Source organism: Sebastes umbrosus, chromosome 12, assembly GCF_015220745.1.
Source record: "Sebastes umbrosus isolate fSebUmb1 chromosome 12, fSebUmb1.pri, whole genome shotgun sequence".
Taxonomy (NCBI): Eukaryota; Metazoa; Chordata; class Actinopteri; order Perciformes; family Sebastidae; genus Sebastes; species Sebastes umbrosus.
This window is the reverse complement of record NC_051280.1, coordinates 30,530,384-30,557,244: the sequence shown is the minus strand read 5'-3', so window position 1 is coordinate 30,557,244 and position 26,861 is coordinate 30,530,384. Positions and strand designations below refer to the sequence as shown.

The window sequence follows — 26,861 nt, the reverse complement described above, 5'->3', positions numbered from 1 at the left end:
AAGCTCGGCCAGGGTGGAGGCGGTGGGGAAGCCGGGCAGGCTGAGCCCGGCGAGGCCTGGAGGTAGGAACATGGAGGGGTAGAGGAGGCCGGGCGCCATGGAGGTGAGGAGGAAGGGGTTGAACGCCAGGGAGTTGGCCGACATGCCGGCCGCGGCAAACAGCGCCGCGGCGTCGCCGTTGATGGACGCCTCGGCTGACAAATTAGCAGCCGGGACCTGAGGAGCTCCGGTGACATCGTTTTGTGATTTCTTCTTCTTCCTCGCCTTCTTCACTCTTCCGCCTTCCTCATCGCCATCAGCCGCCTCCTTGTCGTCTCCCACCTCTTCATAGTCTTCTCCCTCTTCGTCTCTCTTCCTCGTCCCCGCCTCGTCGCTGTCTCCTCCCTCTGTCGTTCCGTTGGTGTTCCGTGATGTGGCGGCGAGGGAGTTTGATGTGGCGGCGGCGGCGGCAGCTGTAGCCGTCGCCAGGTTACCGCCGAACAGCCCGCCAAGGCTAAACATGTTAGGGAGACCGGCCATGTTGGGCAGGCCTCCCATGCCGGGCATCATGAGGGGCAGCATGGAGGCGGCGGCGGCGCTGGCGGCGGCCTGCTTGGGGTCGGTGGGGGGATGGAAGGCCATCAGACCGGCGGCCAGCTGGAGAGACTGGAGGCTCTGAAGGGACGACAGGTCCATCCCTCCAAACAGACTGTTCAGCAGCAGAGGGTTGATTCCTCCTGCACACACACACACACACACACACACACACACACACAGAGAGACACACACAAATACACATACACACAGGAAGGGTTAACATGAAGCTCTTTAACCCTTTCAGCACAAACACTAACTGCTATGAAGTTCCCATCTCTGGTGCTGCGTTCAGACGCGAGTTGGACCGCCGGTATCATTTGTTTTCATTCGAGCCATCAACCATGGAAGACATAACCACTGTTAACCAAACGCCGTCGAGCTGTATTCACGTACGGTGGCATTGCACTGACTGTATCTAGCAAGCCACATGTCGCTACTGTTGTAGGAACCTAAAATAAACTGATTTTGCTGTGATTTAATTGCAATAAATGGATCAAAAGGATGCCGGAATAACTACCTAATAATGCCGATTTGTTAAAAGTCTGAATTCATGCTTTGTCAGGTCTGTCCGCAAGACGACAAGCAAACAAAATGCCTGTTTTCTGAATGGAGTTTGGATGGATCAGTGCCAGGCTATGCAGCTACTCTGTTAACACTCAAGATAAAGTCATCTATACGGCAGCGACGTTGTTGTTTATACCATAGACCGTCTAAGGTTTATACACATACATTTATACATTTATACACAGTTTGGTCCGGTCTCTGTACAGATACGATGTACTATCGGAGCTCTGGGTGACCACAGACGTTTCTGATTCAACAACGTCAGGACGTCAGTGACGACAGGAGGAGAATCTCAACGCCGATAGGCTTTTGAGACAGCATCACGCAAATTTCTCACTCGAGATGAACTATTTCTCCTGCGCCTTTGTATCGACCTTGTATGTAATTGCGGCGTGCGAAAAGTTCGCTTCACTCTCGGTGTGAATGCGCCAACATTACGCAGACAAAAAAATAAAGTTACACATCCGGTTAACATACATGTGGAATATGTGTGTGTGTGGTGAAATGTAGTTTGTACCTGCAGATGAAACAGCGTTGGCCAGTGATGCCTGGGCGGCCTGAGCTGCCGTCGCTGCCTGGGCGGCGGCGGCTGCTTTGGCGATCTCGGATTTAGGTCGTCGACCCCGACGACGGACGCCCTCCTCCCTGACTACAGGGCCGGTCAGAAGGCGGTCAAACATGGCCTCTGGGAGGAAACCCTGTGTGGAGATGGATTTAAGGTTAGAAAGCAGATCCAATACTCAGAGGAAGCTGGCGATATGGAAACGCTGGACCCAGAGGAGCTTTACAGGAAACGGTAATACACAGTGAAATCAATAGACAAGTTGTTGCGTAGCTGTTGTTGGTTTCGTCACGGTTACTAACCGACTGTTTGACGATGTCTGTCCAGTCAGGGGCGATGGAATACTCTGGGTTCTCCAGTAACCATCTGGGAAGCTCCTTCATTGGTGGAGCCATGGCCCCGCCCATCTGAGGCACAGGAAGATGAGATCAGTTCATGTAGAGAAGACACACAGTTCCAACATGTAGACGGTAAACTTGGCGAGCCAATCGTCCTTAGATATCAATATGAGCTGTAGCTAATTCTGACCGGAGCATCCTGATGAGCTTACCTTGCGTCCATTGCGCCTGTTGACCACGGGCACTCTCTCCTCTCCAGTCAGGGTGTTGATGTCGATCTTGTTGGGGTTTCGACAGCGGTGGCGCTTCTGTTTGGGCTTAGAAAACTGCGACAGCAGTACATCCTCGCTCTTCTGTTGTAGGAAGACAAAAAGAAACAGAAAGGTAGGTGTGAATAACTCGTGGCTTAGAGGAAAAGATGAAAGCAAGAAGAAACAGGAGAGAAACTTCTTTAAAGAGGACCTTTTGTGCTTTTTCCCTTTAGTGTGTTGTATAGTTGTGTTGTGCACGTAAAAGGTCTAGAAAGTTACAAAATCCACGCCAAAGCGAGTTACTCTTCCCCACAGAAGCACTCCTGAACTGCCTGAAACGACTCGCTTGAAGCCCCGCCTTTTTCTCCAGTAATGTGGTGATGTCACCAAGTAACACATTTGCATAACACCTGCCTAGTGGCCAGTTTGGCACGCCCTCAAACAAAGCTAGTTTAGAGCGGAGCTGGAGCGAAGAGTCCGAAGAGTACGGTTCGGTTAAACAATAATTTTTTTCCCCTCAATGTGGCCCAAATACTCCGTCGTACCGTCGTACCATAGACCTACAACAATGATAAATAAAAATGTAAACAAAAAACAGTTATTCATTTCCATTTTTTTTTTTAAATCCACAGAGAGCCACTGGAGAGGAGCTAAAGAGCTGCATGTGGCTCCGGAGCCGCAGGTTGCTGACCCCTGGTCTAGTAGAAAATACGCATAAGTAGTAAATATAAAAAGTATGTATCTGAAAATGAACATAATAGGTCCTCTTAAACATATAATCCTGTTTAGGATCACACTAACAAAGGACTAAAGGTTAAGAGGAAGAAAAGAAAGAGGATGACGTACTGGTGTGAATCCAGCCATGTCCATGGTGTACGTCGGGTGCTGCCTCAGCCACTCTCCCAGCTCTTTGTTGGAAACGGCTGCCTCTTCGTCCTCCAGGCCGCCGGAGGCCAGAGATCTGGCACTGGGGCTCTGCTCCGGGACGGCGAGGGATCTGTGGGAGCGGGCGGCTTCCTGAACCTCCACCACACCTGAAACCTTTGGCCCATCAGCATCCTCCTGAAGAGAGGCACACAGAACGTATTTAATGTCGATGCTCACACTGTGTTGTCAGACAACTCTACTGCCTATTAGAAACACTCCGTACCCCTCCTCCTCTCTTGTTGCCCATGAACAGCAGCTCCAGGCCCTCCACATTTTTCCTGCGGCCCCGCCTCCTCCTCATGATGGGCAGGTCAGCCTCCAGTGAGCCGTTGGCTCGGTGTCCGGAGGGCGGGGCTTGCTGCTGCAGCAACTCCATCTGGGCTTTGAGGGAGGGGCTCGTCACCAGGGCGCTGGGGAAGCCGGCCAATGACGGAGAGGCCTTGTGGTGATGGTGCATACCCTGAACAACAAATCAGATTTAGTTGTTGATAGTTTTGCTGTACAGTAATGAAGAATCCGATAGAGGAGCTTAACGTGTCGGTGTGAGTTTCTGCGAGCACCTTGGTGAGGTCGATAGCCTGGCTCTGGGACTCGGCGGCAGAGTGGCTCTCTCTCAGCTGAGCCACCATCTCCATCAGGTTACGTCTCTTGGCCGCCCTCTCCGCCTCGATCTCGATCTTCCTCCTCCTCCTCCTCCTCTGCCGAGGCGCCGTCAGGCTCAGAGCGTCCTCCTGCGGCATCAAGTTAACAAGTCACACCTCTGTCAACCCAACAGCACCACCTTACCCGGGAGCCTGTCGTATTATTGGTGCTGCTACTTCAGCAACAATTAGAGCTGATGACGTCAGCAGTATCTTTATTTAGGGTTTAATATAAGCAAGTATAATTGCAGTGTTCCTAATAATGCTGAATATCAAGCATAAAATAAAAGATTCTGAATAAATTAAAACCTCTTTATGTTTGTTCATATTAATAATCATATTATTAGGCTTTTCTCTGGCCTCAACTGTCAAATACGTGCACAAACAAACACTCACGTGAACCTGTGGTGATAGTGTTTTATCCTCGCTCCCACTGTAAGGCGTGTGGATGCCGGCCATCGTCAGCTCGGCGAGGCTCCGCCTCTGCAGCGGGCTCTCGGTCACCGTGGCGACGGCCGCTGTGGCGACCGCGGAGGCGTGCCCTGGCAACATGTTGCTGGGGAAGTCAAAGATGTGGCGTCTGTTGACAGGCCACTTGCCCTTCAGGACGGCCTCGCAGATGTTATCCATCCTGTTGATCATCAGTCGATCCTGAGGTGGGGGGAGGAGGGAGAAAGAGAGCTGATGATGGACTACTCTACAAAGTGCAGTTACCACGACAACATCTGAAACTTACAGGTTTCTATCATTCAAAAACTAGTTTCAGTCGCTTCTGCTTTGCTGTTTAAGCTACTGTGAATGAAACCCAACACTTCCTGCACAGATGTTCCACATGAAGCGCCTTCAAATGGTTCAAAGGGCGTAATCCTTCCCCTTCCTCCTGGGACACATTTAATGTAGGGCTCTACGTCACCGTTGTTTTCATTATGGATGAATCTGATTTTTATTTTTACTACTCTAGAAAATATCAGAAAATGTCTTTAAAACATTTTGTTTTGTCAGTTCAAACCTCAATAATTCAGTTTATTACCACAGAAGACAAAGAAAACCAGCAAATATTTGCATTTGGCATTTACACTTAAAATAACTGTCTAATGAATTCACTAATCCTTAACGCTCTGATTTAATGTGACATAGTGATGTCACGAGAACCGATACTACGTTACCACGTCGATGCCAACAGTACAGATGCTACAGATGCTTGAGACTAACGGCATCCCAGCGTCGCAGGGACGATAGAAAATAGGGATGCACCGATACCAGATATCGGGCTGATGCTAACTCAAACAGCTGGATCGGGTATCGGTGCCAATGAGGCCGATCTATTCAACTCAATTCTATGTTTATATACTATATACATTATGTACTGGAATTTTAATTCCTGTTTAAGTTTTGACCAACTTGTTGCTGCATTTAAAAGGTTTACACTTAAGTCAAGCCTGATGTTTCCTTACACATAAAAGAATGATCCCAGTCACTCCCACACAGTGAGGAATACAGCTTATTAATTAAACACTGGTATTGGATCGGTACTCGGTATCGGGTGATACCCAAAGCCCGGGTATCGCTATCGGTGCATCCCTAATAGAATGTGTTTGGGACACAGTAAACTCGCTATCGACGCACCCTATTTTCTCCCTGATAATGCTGCATTGCGAACAACAAATCTGCGTTGAAATCGGCAGGATAAGAGCTAGTTAACGTTAGCTGTTAGCCGTTAGCTCTGTGCAGGAACATGCTGTTTACGCTAACTAGCTCTCGTCCTGCTGATTTCAACACGGGAGGTGCCATTGATTTTCATTATGGTGTGTTCAGGCAACTATTCAGTCAAAATTGGTATTGGGCAAAGGTAAATTCATAGTTATGATGTGTTCAAATGTAACCTTGTAAAATGTAGTTTCTGTTGAGAAACTTTTTTTAGATCCAGATGTTTTCTAACAAACACCAGTATGGAAACAGTAATAAAGGAGTGGTGTTGACGTACATGGGATTTATTGTTTTACTTTGAGAATTGTGGAATTTCCCTGGTATTGGTATCGACTACTAAATTTCTGGTATCGTGACATCCATAGTGTGAAAGGGTCAATGAAAGGAGGTTAAAGGAGAAGCGACTGGAATTAGAGACTGATAACTACCCGGCTTTTATTAGCGACTTATTTGAGACTCACCTTAGGCCAGAATGAGAAGGCGTAGGCGCGGTCCTGCAAGGCGTGCAGCGCCGAGGTTTCCGGCAGGTCGTCGGGGCAGAACCCATCTCTGGTTTCGTTTTGGGCCGACGTGCTCAGAGACGCAATGCTCTCCTCGTCGAAGTTCTTCTGCTCCGACGCAGCGCTCGCTGTTTGGAGAGAGAGAGAGAGAGAGAGAGAGAGGGAGAGAGAGAGGGAGGGAGAGTCACGTTGCCACTCTTAATTAAAAATCCAAATCGTCACCGAGGGATCCAGATTCATTTTATTCTCCCGCCCCTGGAACTTATTAAAACACTGCCAAGTCATGAGGGGAATCAGCAGAAATAGGCCTATGACCGAGTGTGGTGTCAGCAGCGATGGGGGCCGACAACCAGGGCACATAAACAGGTTAACAGAAGGGATTATAATGAACAAGAGCACAGTTAAAGTAAGACATCTGAGAGTTCCCCCCCCCTTACCTTCAGCCTGAGAGGACTTCTCTGATTTGTCATCTTCATCCATCCTCTCCTCCTCCTCCTCCTCCTCTGGGCTTTTCTCTGTGCCAGCTGATTTGGGAGATTTGGGAGACTCTGGGTTCTCCCTCTCCTCTTCTCCGTCTTCCTGCTCTGCGGTCTTCAGGCCCGGTTGTGCTTTAGGAGAGGATGCGGGATGTTCTGTAAGCTCGGTGGTCGCCTCCGTCTGGTCCCTGAGAGAGTCGGCAGGAGTCAAACTCTTCTTCTCTTCCGTCGAGTCTTTGTCTTGGTCGTCTGCTGGCTTGGAAGTCTTCTCTCCTTCTCCACTCTGCTCCTCCTGCTCCTCTTTTTCTACTTTTGGCTGGGCCTCCTCCTCCTCCTCCTTCTCTTTCTTCACTTCCTTCCTTGGCGAAGCAGCGATTTCATCCTTCCCTTCTGTGACCTCTCCCTCGTTTTCCTTCTGTTCATCAGGAGTTTCAGTCTTGATACATGGAATGTCGTTGGCATCTCCTTTCTCCGTTTCCATTTTCACCTCCTTCCCTTCTCCCTCCTCCTCCTCCTCCTCTTTAGCTGCATTAACGGCTATTTTGGCGGCAGCTGTGGCGCTCGCCAGCTCCGCGGAGGTGAGGAGGGGCGCGGGGATGCTTTCCGCTGCTCCCATCCCCGCTTTGGTGACGTCTCCCTGGACTCCCGTGCTGACGCCGCCTCCTCTGGTGAATCGCTGGTGGGCGTCCAGGAAGGCCAAGGTTGGGTCGTTTAAGATGTGGTAATCTGTCCGGCTCACGCCGTGCTTAGAGGCCCCCAGGAGGAGGTCGCGGTCGTGACGGCCGCACTCCCACCACTCCGGGAGGTCTTGGGAGGGCTGGCAAAGCTTGAGGCGTTCAGAGAGCAGCGGGTGGGGGAGGACCTGCTCTCGGATGCGCCGCAGCAGCTCGATGCGGTACAGGGTGCGAGAGGCACGCTCCTCGGTGATGGGGTCGATGATCAGGGTCGGGTCTGGCAGTTCTGATGAGGTAAAAGAAAGAGACAATATTTTTCTCCAGTACTTGCGAACTAACTTTATTTGACCGCAAAGTGACTGAACTGCACATTACATAACGATGAAAAGACGACCTCAAGCAGTATACGTTTCCTCTCACCTGTTTCAGTCTTGACCTGCATCCTGCACACCCGTTTACACATGGCAATGAACGAGTAATAGTATTTCTCCAAGCTCTCGTCTGTTTTCTTGTCCAGTCGAGCGAAGGCCCTGAACTGCGCCCAATCAAACTTCTGACGCTGGGTGTCAAAGACGACTCCGAAGGTGGACACCACTCGGTAGAAATCAGCCTCCTCACGACGAGTCCACCTGACAAGAGACAAAAAACATGAGTGAGCAAAAAGTAACATATGATTTGATTTAACCTTCTTGAGACCAACAATAGACCCGTTTTTATCTTTTTTGAAAGGGAGGGGGATTAATTAAAGCAAATTAATAAATAGTGAAAGTGTATAAGGGTTTAGAACATTATGATAGAAGTATATGATGTCCATCCCCATGCTCTATTATATCTCATAAGTTGTTGCAGCAATTTTTGTGTTGATACCATTTGTTAGAGATTTGGTGCTAAATTTAACCATTTTTTACCACTGGAGAATTGATGAAAATGATCAATAATCCCTCCAAAATTCCACATTAAGACACCAAGACCTTGAGGAACACCATAGAAAAAGCCATGCTGTGATATTTGGAGATTTCTGAAGAATTGCATTTTTGCGGCGATTGGATGGCGAGCACTTCTGTTGTGGAAACTACTCAGGAACCCCCTTATTGTCAATCTAGCTAGGAAAGCCATCCATCCTCTGAATGCTCTAGATCTCTAGTTTGTGGCTGTAAAGTTTCATGAGGCTGTGATTATCCTAGAGGTCACCACAGGTCATTTTATACAGTGAGGTCAAGTTTTTAAAATGGTCACACTACAATAAAATGTCTCCTATGGGGACTAACATCATCACACATGAATACAGTTGGGCTCATTGGATCCACAAGAGTCTCAGCTTTACAGTGATACCCAATTTATGTAAATCCAAGACTGTTTAGGGACCCCAGTATGCAGACATATTCAAATACACCATTTTAGAATAGGAGAAAATAACATATTTATTCTGTATAAAAAAAAAACTGCATGTGATTATCATAACGTGGGCATGTCTGTAAAGGGGAGACTCGTGGGTACCCATAGAACCCATTTTCATTCACATATCTTGAGGTCAGAGGTCAAGGGACCCCTTTGAAAATGGCCATGCCAGGTTTTCCTCGCCAAAATTTAGCGGATCTCAGGGCTTAACTCATATTTGAAGGCTGTTTTGTCGGGTATTGTAGGTAATTGTTAAAAACATATTCCATATTCAAGCATTGTTATTATATGACATTAGATGCAACGCTACCTTTGTCTCCTCTCCTTGTAGTACATGGCTCCATCAGTCATCAGGGAGGCAGCGGTCATCACCGGCGACGCCTCTGGCATGAACTGCCCACCTTTGGCAAAGTAAGCTCCTCCTTTAGTCAGATACGGGCCTCCGTCCGTCAAGAACACCCCCGCTCCATCTTGGATGTAAGTCGCCCCTCCTCCCCCTCCCGTATCGGTAACCATGCCGATGGCAGGCAGGAAGTCCCTGCGTCGTCGTCGGCGACCGTCGGGCCGGTTGAGGGCCTCCTGGCGGAGCTGCTCCCTGCGGTTGGAGCGCTGGTAGGCCGTGATGAGGCGGCGCAGGCGGGCGGTCAGAGCCGAGGCCGCTGGCCAATAGAGTCGCTCGTTGGAGCCCGAAGCTCCGCCACTCTGACCGTTTTCACCTGCTTTAGCTGCATGAGAGGAGAGAGATGCTGTGAGGAACCCCATCATCAGATCCATCTGGTTTTGTAATTGCAGGGCTTGTATAGGGACGCTGTTTAAAGATGATCTGATTTCCTCAATCACCTTCTAATCTTCTGCTCATAAAAAGTTCTCTTTTCTATTAAATTGCTTTTAGAACACCTTTTAGACCCGCTGCCTCTGTCTCTGGGTGAATTCAAAGTTTACCTTCAGCGTCACCTTCCATGGTGTCATCTTTATCATCCAATGGCGAGTTGGTGAAGTCGTCCATGTCGTCTTTAAAAGGCATCCGCAGCGGCTTGTACTCTGGATCCTCATCCTCACTGTGGGCAAGGAAGTCCACACTTTAATTTCATAGAAGCGCAGACTGTTCAATTTCACAAACTGGTTATTTGAAGAACGCAACAAAGAGGCAAGGGGTGAAAGAAGGTGAAAAGGCAAAAATTAAGACACAAAACAAAGTAAGGCACAAGTTTAATTCAAGGAATTTTCCATCTCCCTCAAAGTTTTTGGTACTTAAAAACAGCATATTTCAGAGTCATTAGGCAGCAGTTTAAACAAACATCAGATACAAAAACATGTGGCGCTACTAGGGCTGTCTTTGACCAAAGAAATTCTTAGTCGACTAAGACTCATTTGATTTTGTTGACTCATCGATTAGTTGATTTAATCGACTGAGTTTCTCCACAAAGACACACAAAAGCACCATTTTAAATCTGGTGTTGACCAGAGATGAGCTCATAGGTTTCTTGGAAATAAGTCATTCAGCATAAAAAACAACTAAGACCTAAGTCCAAAACAACTGATTAGTTGACTAATCGAGGAATGTCGGGCACATACTACACAAGAATCAAGACAATCTCAACAATCTCTCATATTTTCTAAATCTGTTAAGATTTGAGGAATACACCTGCCTCCAGTTACATATTTTGGAGATAATGGACTACATGCTTTAAATCTAAATCTAACACATTCTGAGCTGTTTGAAGCTAATTGTTGAGAGTAAAAGTGGGAGAATGAAAACAGCGATGGAGGACTAAATAACACTAGAGGGAAGGGGCAGCAGAGAAGCTGCTTTTGTTTTTGGTGAGTGCTCTCTTACCCCTCGACGCCATCTGTCATCATGTCGGAGCCCCTCTGCTCGGCCGCGATGGCCTTGGCGTCCGGCATGCCCACCCTCTCCAAGAAACACAGGGCGGGGTCAGCGCGCATCGAGTTGTACTTCTCATAGCCTGAAGAGGAGGAGGAAAGGATGAGAAATACAGAAGCCTGAAGGAGCAGAGGCTATACAGTGGGCTTTAACCAGGAACGCATTCGAGCTGGGAGGTTCACCCATCTCCTGATTTTATATTATGACGATACCTGGGTGTTGATTCTATATGGATTACGATTTATTGCAATTTTTTGTAAACTTTTTTACCACTAGACCATGGGGAAGAAGTTGAATCATACACTTCTAGAGACTTTTACTTTGGAAAATATCTAAATGAATACAGTAAAAATGTTTGATTTTCAGCATGTATGTAGTCAGAGATGTCCAGAAGTCAAATATATCAGTCATTCGCAGAAATTATTTATCAAATTCTTTTTCCAGCAACTCAAAAATCAAAGAATAAAAACATTTCTCTCACAAAATTAATGGTATTTTCTGTTTAATTTATAAGGAACATGTAATGTTTTATACTTCTGGTGAATATAATCCAATCAATCTTATTTCCATAGATGTATTTTGTATATACAGTTCCCTTTGGTAACACCTTATTTTGAAAACCAGACGTAGTCACACGTGTCTACTTCCTCTAACTTCTCCAAGGTGGTCTCTAGCTCTCCGGTCAGCTCCGTTCTCTTTATCCATCCATGGTCAGCTCCATCGGGGTCGTTTCAATGTATTTAACATAAATGTGAGTATATAGGTGCTCTACAGTCGTAGCGTCGGCCCTTTTTACCACGTAGATGAGAGTGACCGCCGGCTCGACCGCCACGTTACCGCGATACGATAACGTTTCCTGTTCGTGACAGAGTTAGCATGCAGCTTTAGCCGTGATGTCTAGCTCTACTTTTCCTGTCGATGTGTGAAACCCAAAGTGTTTCTGTACTTTACTGGATGAGTAGTGTTTAACACGCTGGATTTAACATGTGAGGGTGCAGGTCGGATCCACGCCGACCCTCCAACGTTTTCTACTTTTTCGTTTCTGCTCGTGGCGGGGGCTGGTTTGTTTTGGTTGACGGAACGGATATGACGTCACGTTACTCAGATTACAACAATAAAAGCGCTAACTTCCCTCTACCTCCTCATAGACTCAGATGAAGCAAATATATTGATTCTGGTGTGAATAAACGACCCCTAGAACGCATCCATGTAGTTTCAGAAAACACTTCTAGGTCAACACACAGCTAAGAAAACTCCTAGAAAGAAGGGTGGGAAAAAAAGTTGTGCTTTCTAGCTCACTCCTAGACAGACATGATGCCACACACACACAGACACACACACCCTTTAACACACACACACACACACACACACACCCTTTAACACACGCACACAGCATCCAATATTAAATGAAGGAGGAGACAAAAACAGCAGCAGAAGGGCAGACCCCAGGAGCCAGCTGCTGACAAGACAGACAGCCAGCCAGCATGTGTGTGTGTACGTACGCTCGCCTCCGTCCTATGTGTGTGTGAGTGCGCTTATCCAAGTGAGCCTGCAGGTGCTCATTTGTGTCACGGAGAGAGAGAGAGAGAGAGAGAGAGAGAGAGAGAGAGAGAGAGAGAGAGAATGAAGAGGAAAAAGTGTGCGTGTCATGGCGTCTGTGAAAGTGAGCTAGTGGGTGTGAGAAACTGTGTGTGTGTGTGTGTGTGTGTGTGTGTGTGTTTGTCCGTTAGGGGCATTCAAGCAGAACAGATTAGAATGTGCAGATCCTACTGAGACACAGAGTGGAGGAGAGAGAGAGGGAGAGAGGGAGAGAGGGAGAGGGAGAGGGGAATTTTGAAGGAATGAGAGGAAAATGTAGAGGAGGAGGAGAGATGAGGGGGAAAAAAAAAGAGAAGGAAGAAATGAGAGTGGAGAGGACAGGAGGAAGGATAACAGAACCACCTCTCCTTCATCCCTTCTTCCTTCCTTCTTCCTGTCCATCACATTTCAATCAGGAAAGCTGTGACGTAGGGCTGCACAATTAAGGAGAAAAGCTGGTCCACCTTAAGAGGCGGAGCCGGAGTTACAGATACAGGAAGTTGGCTCCCGTCTATATCACGCTTGAGCGGAGGAGATGTACTGTAGCCTCGTAGCATTTATTCACCGACAGATAAACTGTACACACACTGTCTGCTACACCTACGTTCACAGCTAGAACGCCACCGACAAAACCCACATTCACTGAAGTTACGCTGCGCTGACAGAATGTATGAGTATGGAGCCACCGGCAACGCTAGCAGCTGCTAACAGAGCACAAACACACACAAGGTTTGTCGGACAATCGCTATCGTTAATCTGGACAGACACACAGTGGACAACCTGCTAAACTAAACTAAATGTGCGGTGGAAACTTTTACTGGGAAAGTGGCACCCTGCTAAGTTAACGCTCCCGGACGATGAACTGGGAACCGTCCGTTGTGCTCGTACACTGCAGCTGCATGCGAGGCACTAATCTTGTCGATTGACGGTTAATATCCGGTTAACGAGGGTCGGTTATCAGTTAAGAACATTTTTCAAAATTAGCATCCCTGCACAGCATGAAAGTGAAAGCAGTGCTCCGTTTATTTTAATGTGATAGTGCAATAAAAATACGTTGTCGCTAAAATCAATGAATAATCGTGATCTCAATATTTATCAAAATAATCGGGATTATCATTTTGGCCATAATCGTGCAGCTCTACGTCTCTCTCACACACACGCACACACACACACACAGCTCTGTGCCTGCAGCCAAACGTTAATCATTGGGGCCTCTACAGGCCATCACTTTTCTGTGTGTGTGATGCATTGTTTTGTGTGTGTGTGTGTCAGTTCCCCCCAAGGGCCTCCCAAGTGAATGAGGATTATGATTAACTATGGGTGAGCCCTTTTGTATTGCTGTAGTCCTGTGTGTGTGTGTGTGTGTGTGTGTGTGTGTGTGTGTGTGTGTGTGTGTGTGTGTGTGTGTCCTAATTGAATCATAGAGGGTGGCAATGATGGAAAAATTATGACAATTATGCCAAATTAATATGAATGAGGGTCTTCATCCGCAGCGCACAGACAAGACACTCGTCGGCCTCATCGGGCTGTCACCGGGAGTCACATTCAGGCGCCGCCCAGAGGTGGCTCACCTGGAGGTTAACGCAACTTTTCTAAATAACCTGGTTAACGAATAGAAAGGATTGTGTTATTTTAACCTTGATGTTAGCTTTGTTGTTGTTGTTGTTGTCGTCATGTGTAACATTAACACCTGTAACAACCTGCAAAGCAGACGCGCACACACACACACACACTCGTAGCTGGTGGTGAAAGCAGCCATCAATCACACTCCCCGATAGCACACTGGGCCTGCCAGCTGCGTACCGCTATCGCCATAGCAACACCAATCAACCGGTGGCAGCAGAAGTGGGTGGGATGTGTTTGTGTGTGTGTGTGTGTGTGTGTGTGTGTGTGTGTGTGTGTGTGTGACACTGCGTACTGGGGTTGGAAGCCACTGGAGTGAGTCTGTGAAGGTGCTGACATGTTATCTGTGGGTGTGCGATGTTCATTTTGTATTCAGCGTGTGTATCATGCTTTGTGGCTGCCATGTTGGAAGACGTGGATCTGTATGTACAGGAGGTGTGTGTGTGTGTGTGTGTGTGTGTGTGTGTGTGTGTGTGTGTGTGCGTGTGTTTCTCACCGTGTTTGAAGACGCCGATGAGCAGGGCTTTGTCGGCCTCGCTGTCCCACCAGTCGGCCGGGACCTCGGCGTGGAACGGCTGGGGAATCCAGACGTCCAGCTCACTGCGGCAGAAAGAAAACACATCACGTCACTGATAAATCAAACTAAACTGTTTTCTGTGTGCTTCAGTCGGGCATCAGGCTCGTATTTCAATCCAGAGCGGGGGAAAAAAAAAAAAAAAGGAAGGGCGGAAATCTGATTAAGAGCCATTTGTTGATGTAATCAGATTGTAAAAACTGTCAACCAGAGATAAAAACAAATATTAAATATATATTAATGTGTCACAGTTATTTAGTTGGATGTTGGATACTACTTATGGTCTACTTGTGCTGCTGCATCTTCGATAAACCCAAATATTTCCCCAATTCCCTTTTAAATGAGCAGCAAGTTATGGAAACTACAAGACAAAGGAATACTAATCTAAACAGGAAGGAAGTACTGCTTGCTGCTGTCGGGTTTGGAAATAACTTGGATATTTGAGGAATTGAAAACAGAAGGTGAAAAGTGTTGCAGTGTTGACAACACAGGAGCAAGCACTTAAAAGTGAATCCAAAACGTGGTAAAAGACAGTAGTGATGCATCTAAATGTCATCACCGCAACAAAGATAATTCCTAAATAATTATATATTTGTGATGTCTGTAGTCATAGCAGCCAGAAAGGCCCCAAACCAGCAAATGCTCGGGTGAACAAGTCAAGTAAAAACAAGATTTAAAACGGCAGACATTAGACTTGGAGAGAGAATATTTGCCTTTTTAACTTCCTGTATCCTGCAACTCCGGCTCAGACTCTCTTAAGGTGGGCTGTTAAAGCTTAAGTAGGCAACAATGTTTTGGCATCATTTGGCCAAAATTCTATAATAACTTTCAGCATATTGTAATTCAAGTGTTCTGAGAGAAAACTAGACTTCTGCTCCTCCTCATGGCTCTGTTTTAAGGCTTTAAAAAAAAATCTAGCCCGTGACGGGAGACTTTGACATTTGAGCGTTTTTATTGGTTATGCTCTGGTCATGTGAGCGTTGCTTGGTATTCCTTCAAGAGATTTCCAACATGGCTAAACCGTGCACTACAAGATGATTCTGAAAACATCTCAGGAGAGAAATAGACATTAACGTAAAATAAAATTGATTCATATTTGATCAGCGTTGCCTAGTTTGACCGTTTGATCAGAGTTTGCGAGTGATTGACAGCTGGCTCTCATAGATGGCAGATGGACAGCAGACCTCAGATCAGCTCTGACTGCTTGTTTTCCTCCGGTCTGTGAAATCTTGTAGATGCCGTTAAGAGCACCAGAGGACACAGAGGCACATGCTTTTTTTTCCCAGGTTACCTGTTTCATGTTCTACTGTCAGGAATATAGCAACTTCTTTTTTGTACCATATTTGCTCCAATCTCGCCTACTTCAGCTTTAAGGTGGACCAGCTATTCTCCTTAAAGTGACGAGCCGCTCCTCTGAGTTTTGCTTAGTTTTGATCTCTTTATTAATTTTTTCACATTACAAGAGTCCAACTAAAACCAGTTATTTGGTCAAGAACAGAATTCTTCATTAATGGAATATGTCTAAGAATAGTAGTAGGTTTTGAAGAGTAGATTCTACGTTGTGGCACCAAACAAACAAACAAACAAACAAACAAACAAACAAACAAACAAACAAACAAACAAAAGAGTCCTCCATTATGGAAAGAAGGTAGAAAATGGTGTTTCCAGCTAGTTATGGAGAGAAAGGGTACAACACACAATGGAGGCAGAGAGACAGAGGGTGACAGGAGGAGAGAAGAAACCGGGGAAACGGTCCCTTATCTCTGCAAACAGCAGCATGCCCGGCCTTGGCAACACACACGCATACGCGTGCGCGCCAAGACTGGCATGCTAAATCCCCCTGGCATATGTTGGCACGATGGCACCCCGTATGCTCACGTCTGGCATGCGCTGACACACACACACACACACACATACATACACAGGGGTCTGTCACAGTAGCCATTGAGAGGGAGGGGGGGAGGGAGAGAGAGAGAGGGAGAGAGAGAGAGAGGGGAGGGGAGAGATCAACATGAAGTGCACGTGCTCCACATTATAAATGCAATCACATCTGGGTGAAAGGGTGATGAGAGGGGGGATGGGAGACGAGGAGAGACTAAAAGTGGACTGCAGAGAGAAGGCAGAGATGGACAGATGGCAAGAAGAGAGTGCAGTGTGACGGAGAGAAAGAAGATGGAGGAAGCAGTAGTGGAGGAGCTGTCAGAATGAGACAGAGAGTATAGTTAACCTTCACACCGACTACCTTACACTGTAAATCCTCATGCCAAATGATAATAAGCAATAAGCTTGTCAAAATGTGGAAAAAGAAACCCTCTAAATGGGTCAGAGCTGCGATAAAAAGCTCATTTCCCCTTAGATAAAGTGTGTTGTATCTGTCAGAATAGGAAGAAACTCTGCCAAAGAGGCCACTAGAACAGACAGAAATACACTCTAGTAATAATTCATCACACATTCATATAAATATCCATCTCTCAGCTCACTTTCATCATGCATCCAGTACATGAAAGCCTCTCCGCTGACTGTAAACACCTAAGACGTTGTATCCAAGGATGGATGCGGTGTTCTTTTTGGGGGTTTGGAATTAATATCAGGTTACAAACTTATGGGGGCGCAGGTCTGGACAAGTTACTCATGGATGAATGAGACCTGCAAAGCCAGAGGCGGCCATTCAAAGTCTGATAACACAGAAATGAACACTAGTTTTCTTTTTTAGATCAGTTAACAATAAAACAGATCACAAACAACAAGCATGTAGGGTCTTGTTTTAAGATCTGCAGACGTCTGGGAGAGAACGTGTGACCAGATTAGCTTGTTATAAACTGAAATGAAACTGAGCAGCAAAAGGCTCACTAAGAGAGAAAAGGGAAAAGTCGGTCCTCTAAAGCGTGTGAAGATGTGGTTAAAGAGACGCTGAAATGAAGCCACTGAAAGAAGATGTTTTACCGACCTGGATTCGGCTCCTTCCAGGATGCGTTCGGCCTGATCGCCTATGACTTCCTGTCGCAGATAATACAGCATCCTCACCCTCAGCAACACCCTGCAAAACAAAGTCAAGTTGTCCGTTAGGAGAGTTGTTAACCCCTTTAGTTCAACACAGACTAAAGATCAGCCAGGCTGTGGCTGACGATTATTTCCAATTACGAGTAATCGATTAAAGATGTGCAAAATAAAATATCAGAAAAACAGTGAAAGATGGCCGTCATAATTTCCCAGATCCCCGTGTGACGCCTTCAAATTGTTTGTTTTATTCTGACCAGGCGTCCAAAACCCAAAGATACAAAGTTTACAGCAACAAAAGCAACAAATCATCACATTTCATAAACCAGAACCAGAGAATGTTTGGCTTGAAATGAGGACGTTTAGCGGTCGCCAAGGCGTCAGCTAATGGAAATCCAGTTAATAAAACAAATTTATATTATCAATTACAGACATTGATGGACCCCTTACAAGATAGAGAAGTATATATACTCATGTATGAGCCTTTCTTTGAACTAGCCTATTTTTTTTACACTTCTACAGTCTTAGTTATGTGAAAGAACAACACAAGAGAAATGTACTAGAAAGATATTAGACATGTATTAAACATTTTTGCAGATTCTAAAAGGCCTTTACACACCGGGGGAGTTTTTTCTTTTCTCCATGCAATTGATTCACACATCAATATATTCTTTCAAACTGATGTTTTTGTCATGAATACAAATATAACGCAGCGAAAAAGCGGCGCAATTTTTTTCCGGAACAAGGTCTGTTTTCTGAGCTCTCGCACCGTGAATAAAATCATCAACCAATCACGTTGTACGTAACACGAAGGCTCCGTAGTAACACTTTATTACTCTTTTCAACCTTGAAAAAGGCAGCGCAGACCAGATCCACTCCTCCCCTTTCACAATAAAAGCCCCAGACATATAATATTTGCAGAGTATTTAGTATTTTCGTGTTGTTTATTCATCATGCCTCCAATGTGTAAAGGCCTTTACAGTTATAGATTTGTAAAGCCCCGTTTCCACCGCAGGAACTTTCCCCTGGAACTAAGAACCCTTTGAGGAACTGATTGTGTTTCGACTGCAGGGAACGGGGTCTAAATTAAGTTGCGGGGACATTTTATAGGGCTTTTCCCCCCCAAAAAAGGTCCTGGTCGGGGGGTAGTACTTTCTGAAAGTACCAGAACTTTCCGGGTGGAGTTTGCAGGGATGACCGTCGCTGATTGGTGAAACACACACACACACGGCGCAGCTGCTTCAACGGCTTCAACTTGTGTACCGCTTCATTCATAAACAAGGAAGTACTCTAGTATCGATTTAAGACCATTTTAGTACGAGGGAAGAGCATTTCTCTTTGTTTGTTAACATTGAAAGAAAAGTTAGGCTCTGCAGTCGGCCTCCCGACTCATTAAAAAAAGGTAACGGTAGAACAGGGAGACAGCGCGGCGGTGCTGTGAATGAGAGAATGAAAAGTTATTTTCTGATGGTTTCATGGCGATTATGCTCTTTATTCATAAATCCGAACCAGGACGGCAAAGTCCTTTCAACCTTGACAAAGGCAGCGCAGACCAGATCCACTCCTTCCCTTCCACAATAAAAGCCCTAGACATATAATATTCGCAGGCGAGTATTTTGTATTTTGGTGTTGTTTATTCGTCACGCCCCACGGTGTGTAGAGGCCTTTAGAGTTATAGATTTGTTGAATTAGAACACAATTTTTTAAAATTAAAATACTATGAACTATGAAGCCTTTTGTAAAGACAGAAAAAAAGAAAATCATGATAATTTAAATGAATGAATGTGAAAACTTGAAATGGAAAAGTGCCGTTTACTGTGATCTAAACCTCTTCAAATGGAAAATGTCTTGACGTTTTCCGTCTGCTGAAATACCGGTTGCAGAAACTATAAGTCATTACAGCATTTTCTACAGCTGCTGTGAAATAGATGGGTCATCCTCTCTGGATATAAATTACAGATGTTCCTGGTCAGAGTTACTCTTCCAGTAAAAATTAATCAGTCATGGCTCAAGAATGAGAGTCAGATACGATCTTCTGACACTGGAGTTGCTGCTATCTGGGAGATCTGCCTTCACTGTAAACATTTGTCACCAGATTTGTCACCGGGATTTAATGCCAATAACGGCGTTTGGAGCAGAAGACGAGGGGAGGAGGAGGGGAGGGGAGAGAGGGGATGGAGGCGGGGGGGATGAGTGGGAGGAGCAGAGGGGAAAAGAATTGAAAGGACGGAGCGCGGTGCTGGGAGGGAGGGAGGGAACGGAAAGTTTGGAGAGGCAGCGAAGACGGGGGAAGGGTATAAAAGACAGTCACTTGCAACTCATTTTGCAGTGTGTGTGTGTGTGTGTGCGTGTGTGTGTTTGTGCATCAATGGCATCACAAGTTGTAGTGAGTGTGTGTGTGTGTGTGTTTGTTGGCAGGCTGCGTGAGCTCATCCATCAATGTGCCAGGCCTGATTAGCCACACAACGCTGTGCTCCAGCCTAGCAGATGGCACCACATAATCACCCCCAAGTGTGTGTGTGTGTGTGTGTACGTCTTTCACCCACTTCCAACAGGTCTGCCTGCCTAGCACCTGGCCTGGCACACAGCCAGACACACACACACTCACAAACAAACAAACTTCCCCCCTCAAGAAGAAGAAGAAAAAAAAAAATCTTGGGATCGAGGCACATCTCCCTGACAACAGGAGAGCGAGCTGACCACAGAGCAATCGAGCGTGTGTGTGACGGGGAGGCTGCTGCTGCGTCTGTTAAAGTTGGTACCACTTGTCCTGGTTCTAAAGCTCCATCCCCATCAGTTTGGTATCCATGAACATCTCACACTTATTTAATCCTTTCATAAAACCGCTAATGGCCCCTACGACACTAGCTGCCGTGGTGTTTCAGGTGTGCGTAAGTGAGAAAAGCCCTACTTGTTGCAGTGGTGTTTCAGGTGCCTCTTGTAGCTATCCTCTTGCAATAGGTGGTCGGGATTGCAGCTGGCCAGCCAATCAGCTCGTGGAGTCTGTGGAGGCGGGGCCTGGGGCTTCCCCTTCTTGCCCTTCCTGCCCCGAGGGACTGGGGTAGAGAGACCTGGAGAGAGAGAGAGAGGGGAGACAGGAGGAGATCAGCAGGCTTCTGCACATGATAACCTGTAAACCTTGTTCAAACACAACCAGAGCATGTTCCCAAAAAAGGCCTCAAACCTCAATAGTAGGCCTATGTATTGGAAAGAGACTCCGGCGATACGATGCGTATTGTGATACAAGAACTGCATGTTTTTTTCCCCAAAACTGCATGTGATTATCATAAAGTGGGCTTGTCTGTAAAGGGGAGACTCGTGGGTACCCATAGAACCCATTTTCATCACATATCTTGAGTTCAGAGGTCAAGGGACACCTTTGAAAATGACCATTCCAGTTTTTCCTCGCCAAAATGTAGCCAAACTTTGGAGCGTTATTTAGCCTCCTTCACGACAAGCTAGCATGACATGGTTGGTACCGATGGATTCATTAGGTTTTGTAGTTTCATATGATCCCAGTATCTTCACTCTAGCTTTAAAACTGATCCAGCTACAACCTCTGGAAGATCTATTAAATGAATGCGTTAAAGAAATTAGTGGCGTTAAAAGGAATATTGCGTTAACGGCGTTATTACCGGAGTGGTTGGTCAGCGTCTTGGTAGTCCCGTCTGCACTCGGGGTGATCAGGTCCCAGATGAAGCTCTTGATGTTCTCGTCGCCACGGTAATGCAGCAGGCAGTAGGCCAGGAGGGCTCTGCAGATCGTCTCCACGTCGGCCTCCTTCAGGGGGCGCTTGAAGCGACCGTGAGCCAGGATGTCAGTCCACCTGCCCCAACTAAAGACAAGACATGGAGAGAACAAGGAAGGGACGACCCCATCAGTCTATGGATGTACCCAACTTCAGTGGATCATAAAATATTGGATATGGCATTAATCTGCGGTTCAAAATAAGACCAAACTTTTCTACGGATGTCAGTTTTTGAGAAACGACAAAGGCCAAAATGTGGTATTCAACAGACTAGATGAGGCTTGTTTTTAGCTTAGCCGACTGCGGTTCATTTGCGGCCCCTACTGGCCGGTTAAGAGGAGCGAGGAGGCAGCAGTCAACGACGCTATAAAACAGTCAATGAAATAGCTTTTTAAAAAATTGTGAATCACCGCAACCACTGGAGGTCCTTGAGCATCCAGTCATTAATGAGCACAACAAATATTAGGCTGATGAGTCCAGTATTATGAGAGATTAGCTACGGACAGACAGACACACTCACAGACAACCGGATGCATTATCTCCCCACAGGTAATTAGGTGATAATTACCAAATAACTTCTTTGAAATGTCTTAAAACACTCCCTGAATCATGACATCAGCTACCAGGTTACATTTGTGTAGACAATAAGTCACACAACGGTGAGATTTGTGTCTGATCAGAGGTGTCTTCTATTAGTTTTCCCACCTCCGATGAAGAGCGGCGCACAGCCTCTTTTCAAGCTTAAGGGCCCTATTTTAACCGTTATATACTTTATTAGCATATAATTATTAAATCATGTTTATAATAAAGACATTGAGGTAAATATTGGGGTAATTTTGCAGTAATTCCAAAGAAATTTCCAATAGGTTACTTGCTAAATATCACCTAATTACCATGACATTTGCAGACGTGTAATATGCGTGTATATGTGTTACCATGTTTTCTATACAAAAATGTCATACATGTTAAAAGTCTGTTGACTTAACCGTTACCGTCACCCTAACTAGTGCCACCCAGGCATCCCTCTGTGTGTTCATGGATCACAGCCCAACCCCCCCACACCACCTCCTCCTGATGTGGAGGACAGCATCCCTCAGACTTGTCGTGTTCTCAACTCAAATTTTTCCACTGCTGCTTCCAAATCTTCACTGAACCATGTGAACCAGTCTTACTCTGAATGATTTTAGACAGGGTAAAATGGTGGATGAGGGCGAGCGAGAGAGAGAGAGAGATGGATGATGGGAAAAGACAACAGAGCGCTGAGCGGAGAGGACAGTCCCAGTCAGACAGTGTGTTTTTGTGTCCTACAGCCTCGGGCCACGAGACTAGACTGGAACAATAACAACGCTGACATCTCACTAGCACCACTGTTCTTTCTTACACGCACGCGCACCAACGCACGCAGTCACACCACGTCAGCCGTGAAAATGTATGGGCTCGCCCCATCATCGCTGTCTGTGGTTAAGTGTGTCAATTTGCCTCTGTGTGTGTGTGTGCAGTATAATGTATCTGTGACTTTAAGTGATTTTGTCGTGTATTTTTGGCCATTTCCAGGCTCTGTAATTTAACAAACTCCTCCTACAGATTTAACCCAATTTACTTCAGATTTGGTCAGTAAAATCTAAAGATCTTTGTGATGAAAAGCTGTTAAAAGCTTGAGTTTTTATGAAACGACGTTGACGTGGCGTGGCGGAGAATTTACATGATTCGCCATTTAACGAAAAACTGATGTAACTCGACTGTACTTGGTCCAATCTGCCCCAAACTTGACCTACTTCATGAGAGTTCAGGCCTAAGGACATCTACATGTCAGTATTGACTCAGTCATAGCTAGGGATGCACCGATACCAGTATCGGGTCCAATACTGTGCTCATGTACTCCTACTCGCAAAACGGCTCCGATACAACGGCTCTGATACCACTTTACGGCAGTGCGACGTTAACCTCTCGTCACCATCTTTCGCATCCTCGCGCTCCATCTCCCCGACGGTGCGGGCGAGGCGGGCCGGTGGTGCGCCCGACCCCGCAGGGCCGGGACCCCACCTCAGCCGGCTGGCCCCTACTTTCATTGCTCCACTGGGTTTTGCTTACACCTTCTGACTCGCTCATGCGTTAGACTCCTTGGTCCGTGTTTCAAGACGGGTCGGGTGGGTTGCCGACCATGCCACAGGCCCCTGGCGCCTTTTACGTGTGCCACAGCACGACGCGGTTGGGGCGCACTGAGGACAGTGGTATCGGTGCATCCCTAGTCATAGTGCCACCTACTGGCAACAGGAAGTGAGAGTTATGTGACAAACATTATCGTTATGTTTAGCACGTGTTCTTTAGCGCCACATATTAATAGCGGACACAGGAAGTGGTGCAAACAATTTGCAATCCGTCATTTCCTGTGCCACTCAATCCAACGCAGGAAATAACGTCTTACTCATGCGTGCAGCGTCCGATGGTCACGGAAAAAACACATCTGCTTAAACCGGTATCCCGCCAGTACCCCCGATCATCGCTGCTCGCAGCTTTAATTAAATATTGTTCTTTACATCTCAAATGCAATTATAAGCATCATCTACAGGCATTTCCTCAAGAGAAATTTAATGTGTTTTAATTCAGGATTTTTTAAGGAATGGGGAAAAGACAGGTGAATTTCAGTGGACTCTGTTGCTCCGTGCTCTCCAGGGTCACTTTGTGTGCAATAGAATAAGCATGCTCTGTGTGTATAAGTGTGTGTTTGTGTGTGTGTGTGTGTGTCGCATGAGAGTGTTGTCTGATTAGTGGCGGTGTGTTGATGGCCTTGAGTGTGAGGGTTTGTCTACTAAATCACTCCATGTGCAGGTCTGCATCCATTAACGTGTGTGTCCTTTTACACACAAACGCACACACACATTAGCCCAGCGATGAACTCAACCCGCCGGCATGACTCCACATCCACCACAACCTAACTAGGTCTTCTTCTCCTTTTCTATTTAACGGTCTACTTCAGTGAGGCTTCGTTCCCTGAGGACGTACCTATACCGGTTGTATAAAGCTTTTAATTCCATTTGCATTATTTTCAATGTCTGTTGTTTCCTTCATATTTAAAGGAATAGTTCAACATTTTGGGAAACACACTTATGATGATTGGCAGCGTTTCCACTACCACTGCCTTGAGGGGGATGGGCTGGAGTGTGGCGGGAGATGCAGTGACTTAAACCAAGTAAGAGTAGAAGAGCTATGAGTAGGGAAAAGTCCGCTGGCCACCGGGCTAATTTATGCAGTGTAAAATCATCATGTAGTAATACGCTTTGTGCTGAGTTCACATGGTGTCAGAATAATCAGAAAAATGAGATCCCTGCCGGGAAAATGAACGTGAACGCCCCCTTTAAGTGGGATTACATAATAACCTTTCAGCGTATTGTAATTCAAGTGTTCTGAGAGAAAACTAGACTTCTGCTCCTCCTCTTGACTCTGTTTTCAGACTTTAAAAAATCTAGTTCTGTGCTCTGGCTGCTGGGCGGTGCTTGGTATTTCCTCAACTGGTCTCAACGTGGCTGCTGGGTCACAAACGTTCTCATTTTACAACTTAACAGTACACTACAAGATGATTCTGAAAACATTTTGAGGCGAGAAATAGGCCTTACAGTAACAGAATATTGATTAATATTTGATGAGCCCTGCGTAGTTTGACCGTTTGATCGGAGTTCGCGAGTGATTGACAGCTGCTCAGAGACGGCAAGGCTCCAGCTCGGCTCTGATTGGTTGTTTTCCTCCGGTCTGTGAAATCTTGCAGATGCCAGTAGGAGCACCGGAGGACACAGAGGCACATGATTTTTTTCAGATTACCTGTGTCATGCACTACTGTCAGGATATCGTGACCGTTTTATAACAACACCTACTGCAGCTTTAAGTCGAAACAATAACTTAAGAAATAGCCTTCAAAGAGTTGTTTAAGCGCTCTGAGCATTAAAATAAAAATAAAGAGCCAGTGGTGAATACTGTTCTAGGTCTGGTTTCTGAGTGGGAAACATGTGACTGACCCGTAGACCAGCAGGTTCTTCTCCACTCTGAAGCACTCCGATCGGGGGTAGCCCTGAGCCTTGTCTTGGGGCCGTCGCGGTTTGGACGAGGGTTTGCTCGGCTCGTCGTCGTCGCTCTCCAGCTCGGAGAACTCCAGCATCTCGTCCTCTTTCGCGGCGCTGAAGTGGCGCGTCTGCTTCCTCACCCTCGGCGTGTCAATCACCAGCGTGTTCTGGAGACAAATCAAAATGAAAAACGTTTAGTCTGTGTACTTTAACAACCTGGATTCCCCCTTTTTTTATTATTATTATTATTTACTAAGAACCTGGTTTCAATTACAGATGGCCTGAAAATCCATCCACAACAATATGCAAAGTACCGTCTGCTTTACTCCTGTGAAGTTGTACACTTTCTTGTATATTCTGACTTCTAGTGTGAACCCTGTGAATACATGGCATCTTCTGTACAAAATTGGATTAATTGGATATTTGGCCCCCGTGTTTCATTCCTGATGCTGAGGAAATTTCTGCCCGAGCTCAAACAAACTGGCATTAATTATGTTGTCTAATGAATTACATTTTTGTTCAATTAATTAGATTTCTTTCTACCCCCACCCCCCCTTTGCAATCCCATTAATATGCGCAAACAGGGGCAGTAGTTAGCTCCACAATTATCACAGAGCGCTGCAGTCATTTCCATTTTAACATCACACAATAAGAAACTCCCAGGGGAGCAGCCTCGGATTCACGCGCTCGTGAAGCTGGATTAAGTGTTCCAGTGGAGGGCCCTCCACGGGAGAGGCAGCGAGGGAGACACCGGGAGGGACAAATACACAAATAAAGAAAGTGAATAAATATATATATAGAGAGAGAGAGGGAAGGAAAGCGAGAATATAAAGATGCCTGTTAGCAGAGCACTCAATGGGTGTGTAAGAATGTGACTGAGCTGGTGTTTCTGTGCGTGTGTGTGTGTGTGTGTGTGTGTGTGTGTGTTAGCCTAAGTGATATCTCTGTACCCTCCAGGCATCTGCGCTCCGTTAAGTGGAGCTAAGCAGCTTACTCTCTCTCGCTCAAACACACACACGAGAGCAGGGAAACATGGGTAATTAAGGAAGAGAGGAGATTCCCAACTGTCAATATTAATCTCTCTCTCTCTCTCTCTCTGCTTCCCTCCTGATCTTTCTGTCTCTCCCTCCTCCTCCTCCTAGCTTGTGGTGATAGCGCTGACTAATTACCACCGCTAGTCCCCCTTTTCCATAAGGGGACACCACCAAGTGTGTGTGTGTAAGACTACTGTACAGTAGTTAGAAGCGCATTGTGATTGTTATCTCTCTGTACGACTGCATCACTGGTGTATGTTCGTGGGTGGGGGCTTTACATTGCAGGTACTTGTGTTTACAGTATGTAAGTGGGTCATTCTATAATTGGGGTACTTTTCACATGAACGAAAAAGTAAAAAAGGTAATTCCTCAAACAAGACTCGATCAAAACCAAGTATACATGTCTGGACCGTGTTCGGTCAGTCTGTGAGGCTGAATTGTTACATAAATAGTCAGTGGTCGTGTCTATAATGTTTAATCCAGCGGGACATGTCCACCAGGTCCGGCGAGGACACTAGAGGACGCGCTGCTGCACTCTGCTCGCCTTTCCAAAATAGGAAACAACAAGGCCGCCTGCTCGTAAACTTTCTGTTATTCCGTCTAAACCAGGGGTCAAAAACCTTTACTATCAAAAGAGACATTTTAGGCAAAAAAAAGTATATAGTATATAAGTCTAATGCAATGAGGGCCCAAGTGCAAAGGTACGACGGAGTAATAGGGTCACATTGAGGGTAAAAAAAATCGGAGATTTCC

General features: G+C 46.1%; 1 protein-coding gene across 1 annotated transcript in view; it reads right to left on the bottom strand.

The window, feature by feature from the left end:
- The window catches only part of chd7 (chromodomain helicase DNA binding protein 7), a 98,797-nt gene that overhangs the window by 2,342 nt on the left and 69,594 nt on the right, over positions 1 to 26,861 (bottom strand). Inside the window, exons 23-41 of the mRNA XM_037787591.1 lie at positions 25,030 to 25,241; positions 20,907 to 21,106; positions 20,183 to 20,342; positions 17,222 to 17,311; positions 14,197 to 14,300; positions 10,452 to 10,581; positions 9,557 to 9,672; positions 8,925 to 9,339; positions 7,637 to 7,845; positions 6,504 to 7,502; positions 6,028 to 6,194; positions 4,256 to 4,510; positions 3,779 to 3,949; positions 3,442 to 3,678; positions 3,138 to 3,353; positions 2,253 to 2,393; positions 2,005 to 2,109; positions 1,658 to 1,838; positions 1 to 716 (exon numbers count right to left, since the gene is read on the bottom strand). The exon at positions 1 to 716 is cut by the window's left edge and continues 2,342 nt beyond it. Coding sequence (XP_037643519.1) covers positions 1 to 716; positions 1,658 to 1,838; positions 2,005 to 2,109; positions 2,253 to 2,393; positions 3,138 to 3,353; positions 3,442 to 3,678; positions 3,779 to 3,949; positions 4,256 to 4,510; positions 6,028 to 6,194; positions 6,504 to 7,502; positions 7,637 to 7,845; positions 8,925 to 9,339; positions 9,557 to 9,672; positions 10,452 to 10,581; positions 14,197 to 14,300; positions 17,222 to 17,311; positions 20,183 to 20,342; positions 20,907 to 21,106; positions 25,030 to 25,241 — 4,824 coding nt within the window. The remainder of the gene's footprint in view (positions 717 to 1,657; positions 1,839 to 2,004; positions 2,110 to 2,252; positions 2,394 to 3,137; positions 3,354 to 3,441; positions 3,679 to 3,778; positions 3,950 to 4,255; positions 4,511 to 6,027; positions 6,195 to 6,503; positions 7,503 to 7,636; positions 7,846 to 8,924; positions 9,340 to 9,556; positions 9,673 to 10,451; positions 10,582 to 14,196; positions 14,301 to 17,221; positions 17,312 to 20,182; positions 20,343 to 20,906; positions 21,107 to 25,029; positions 25,242 to 26,861) is intronic.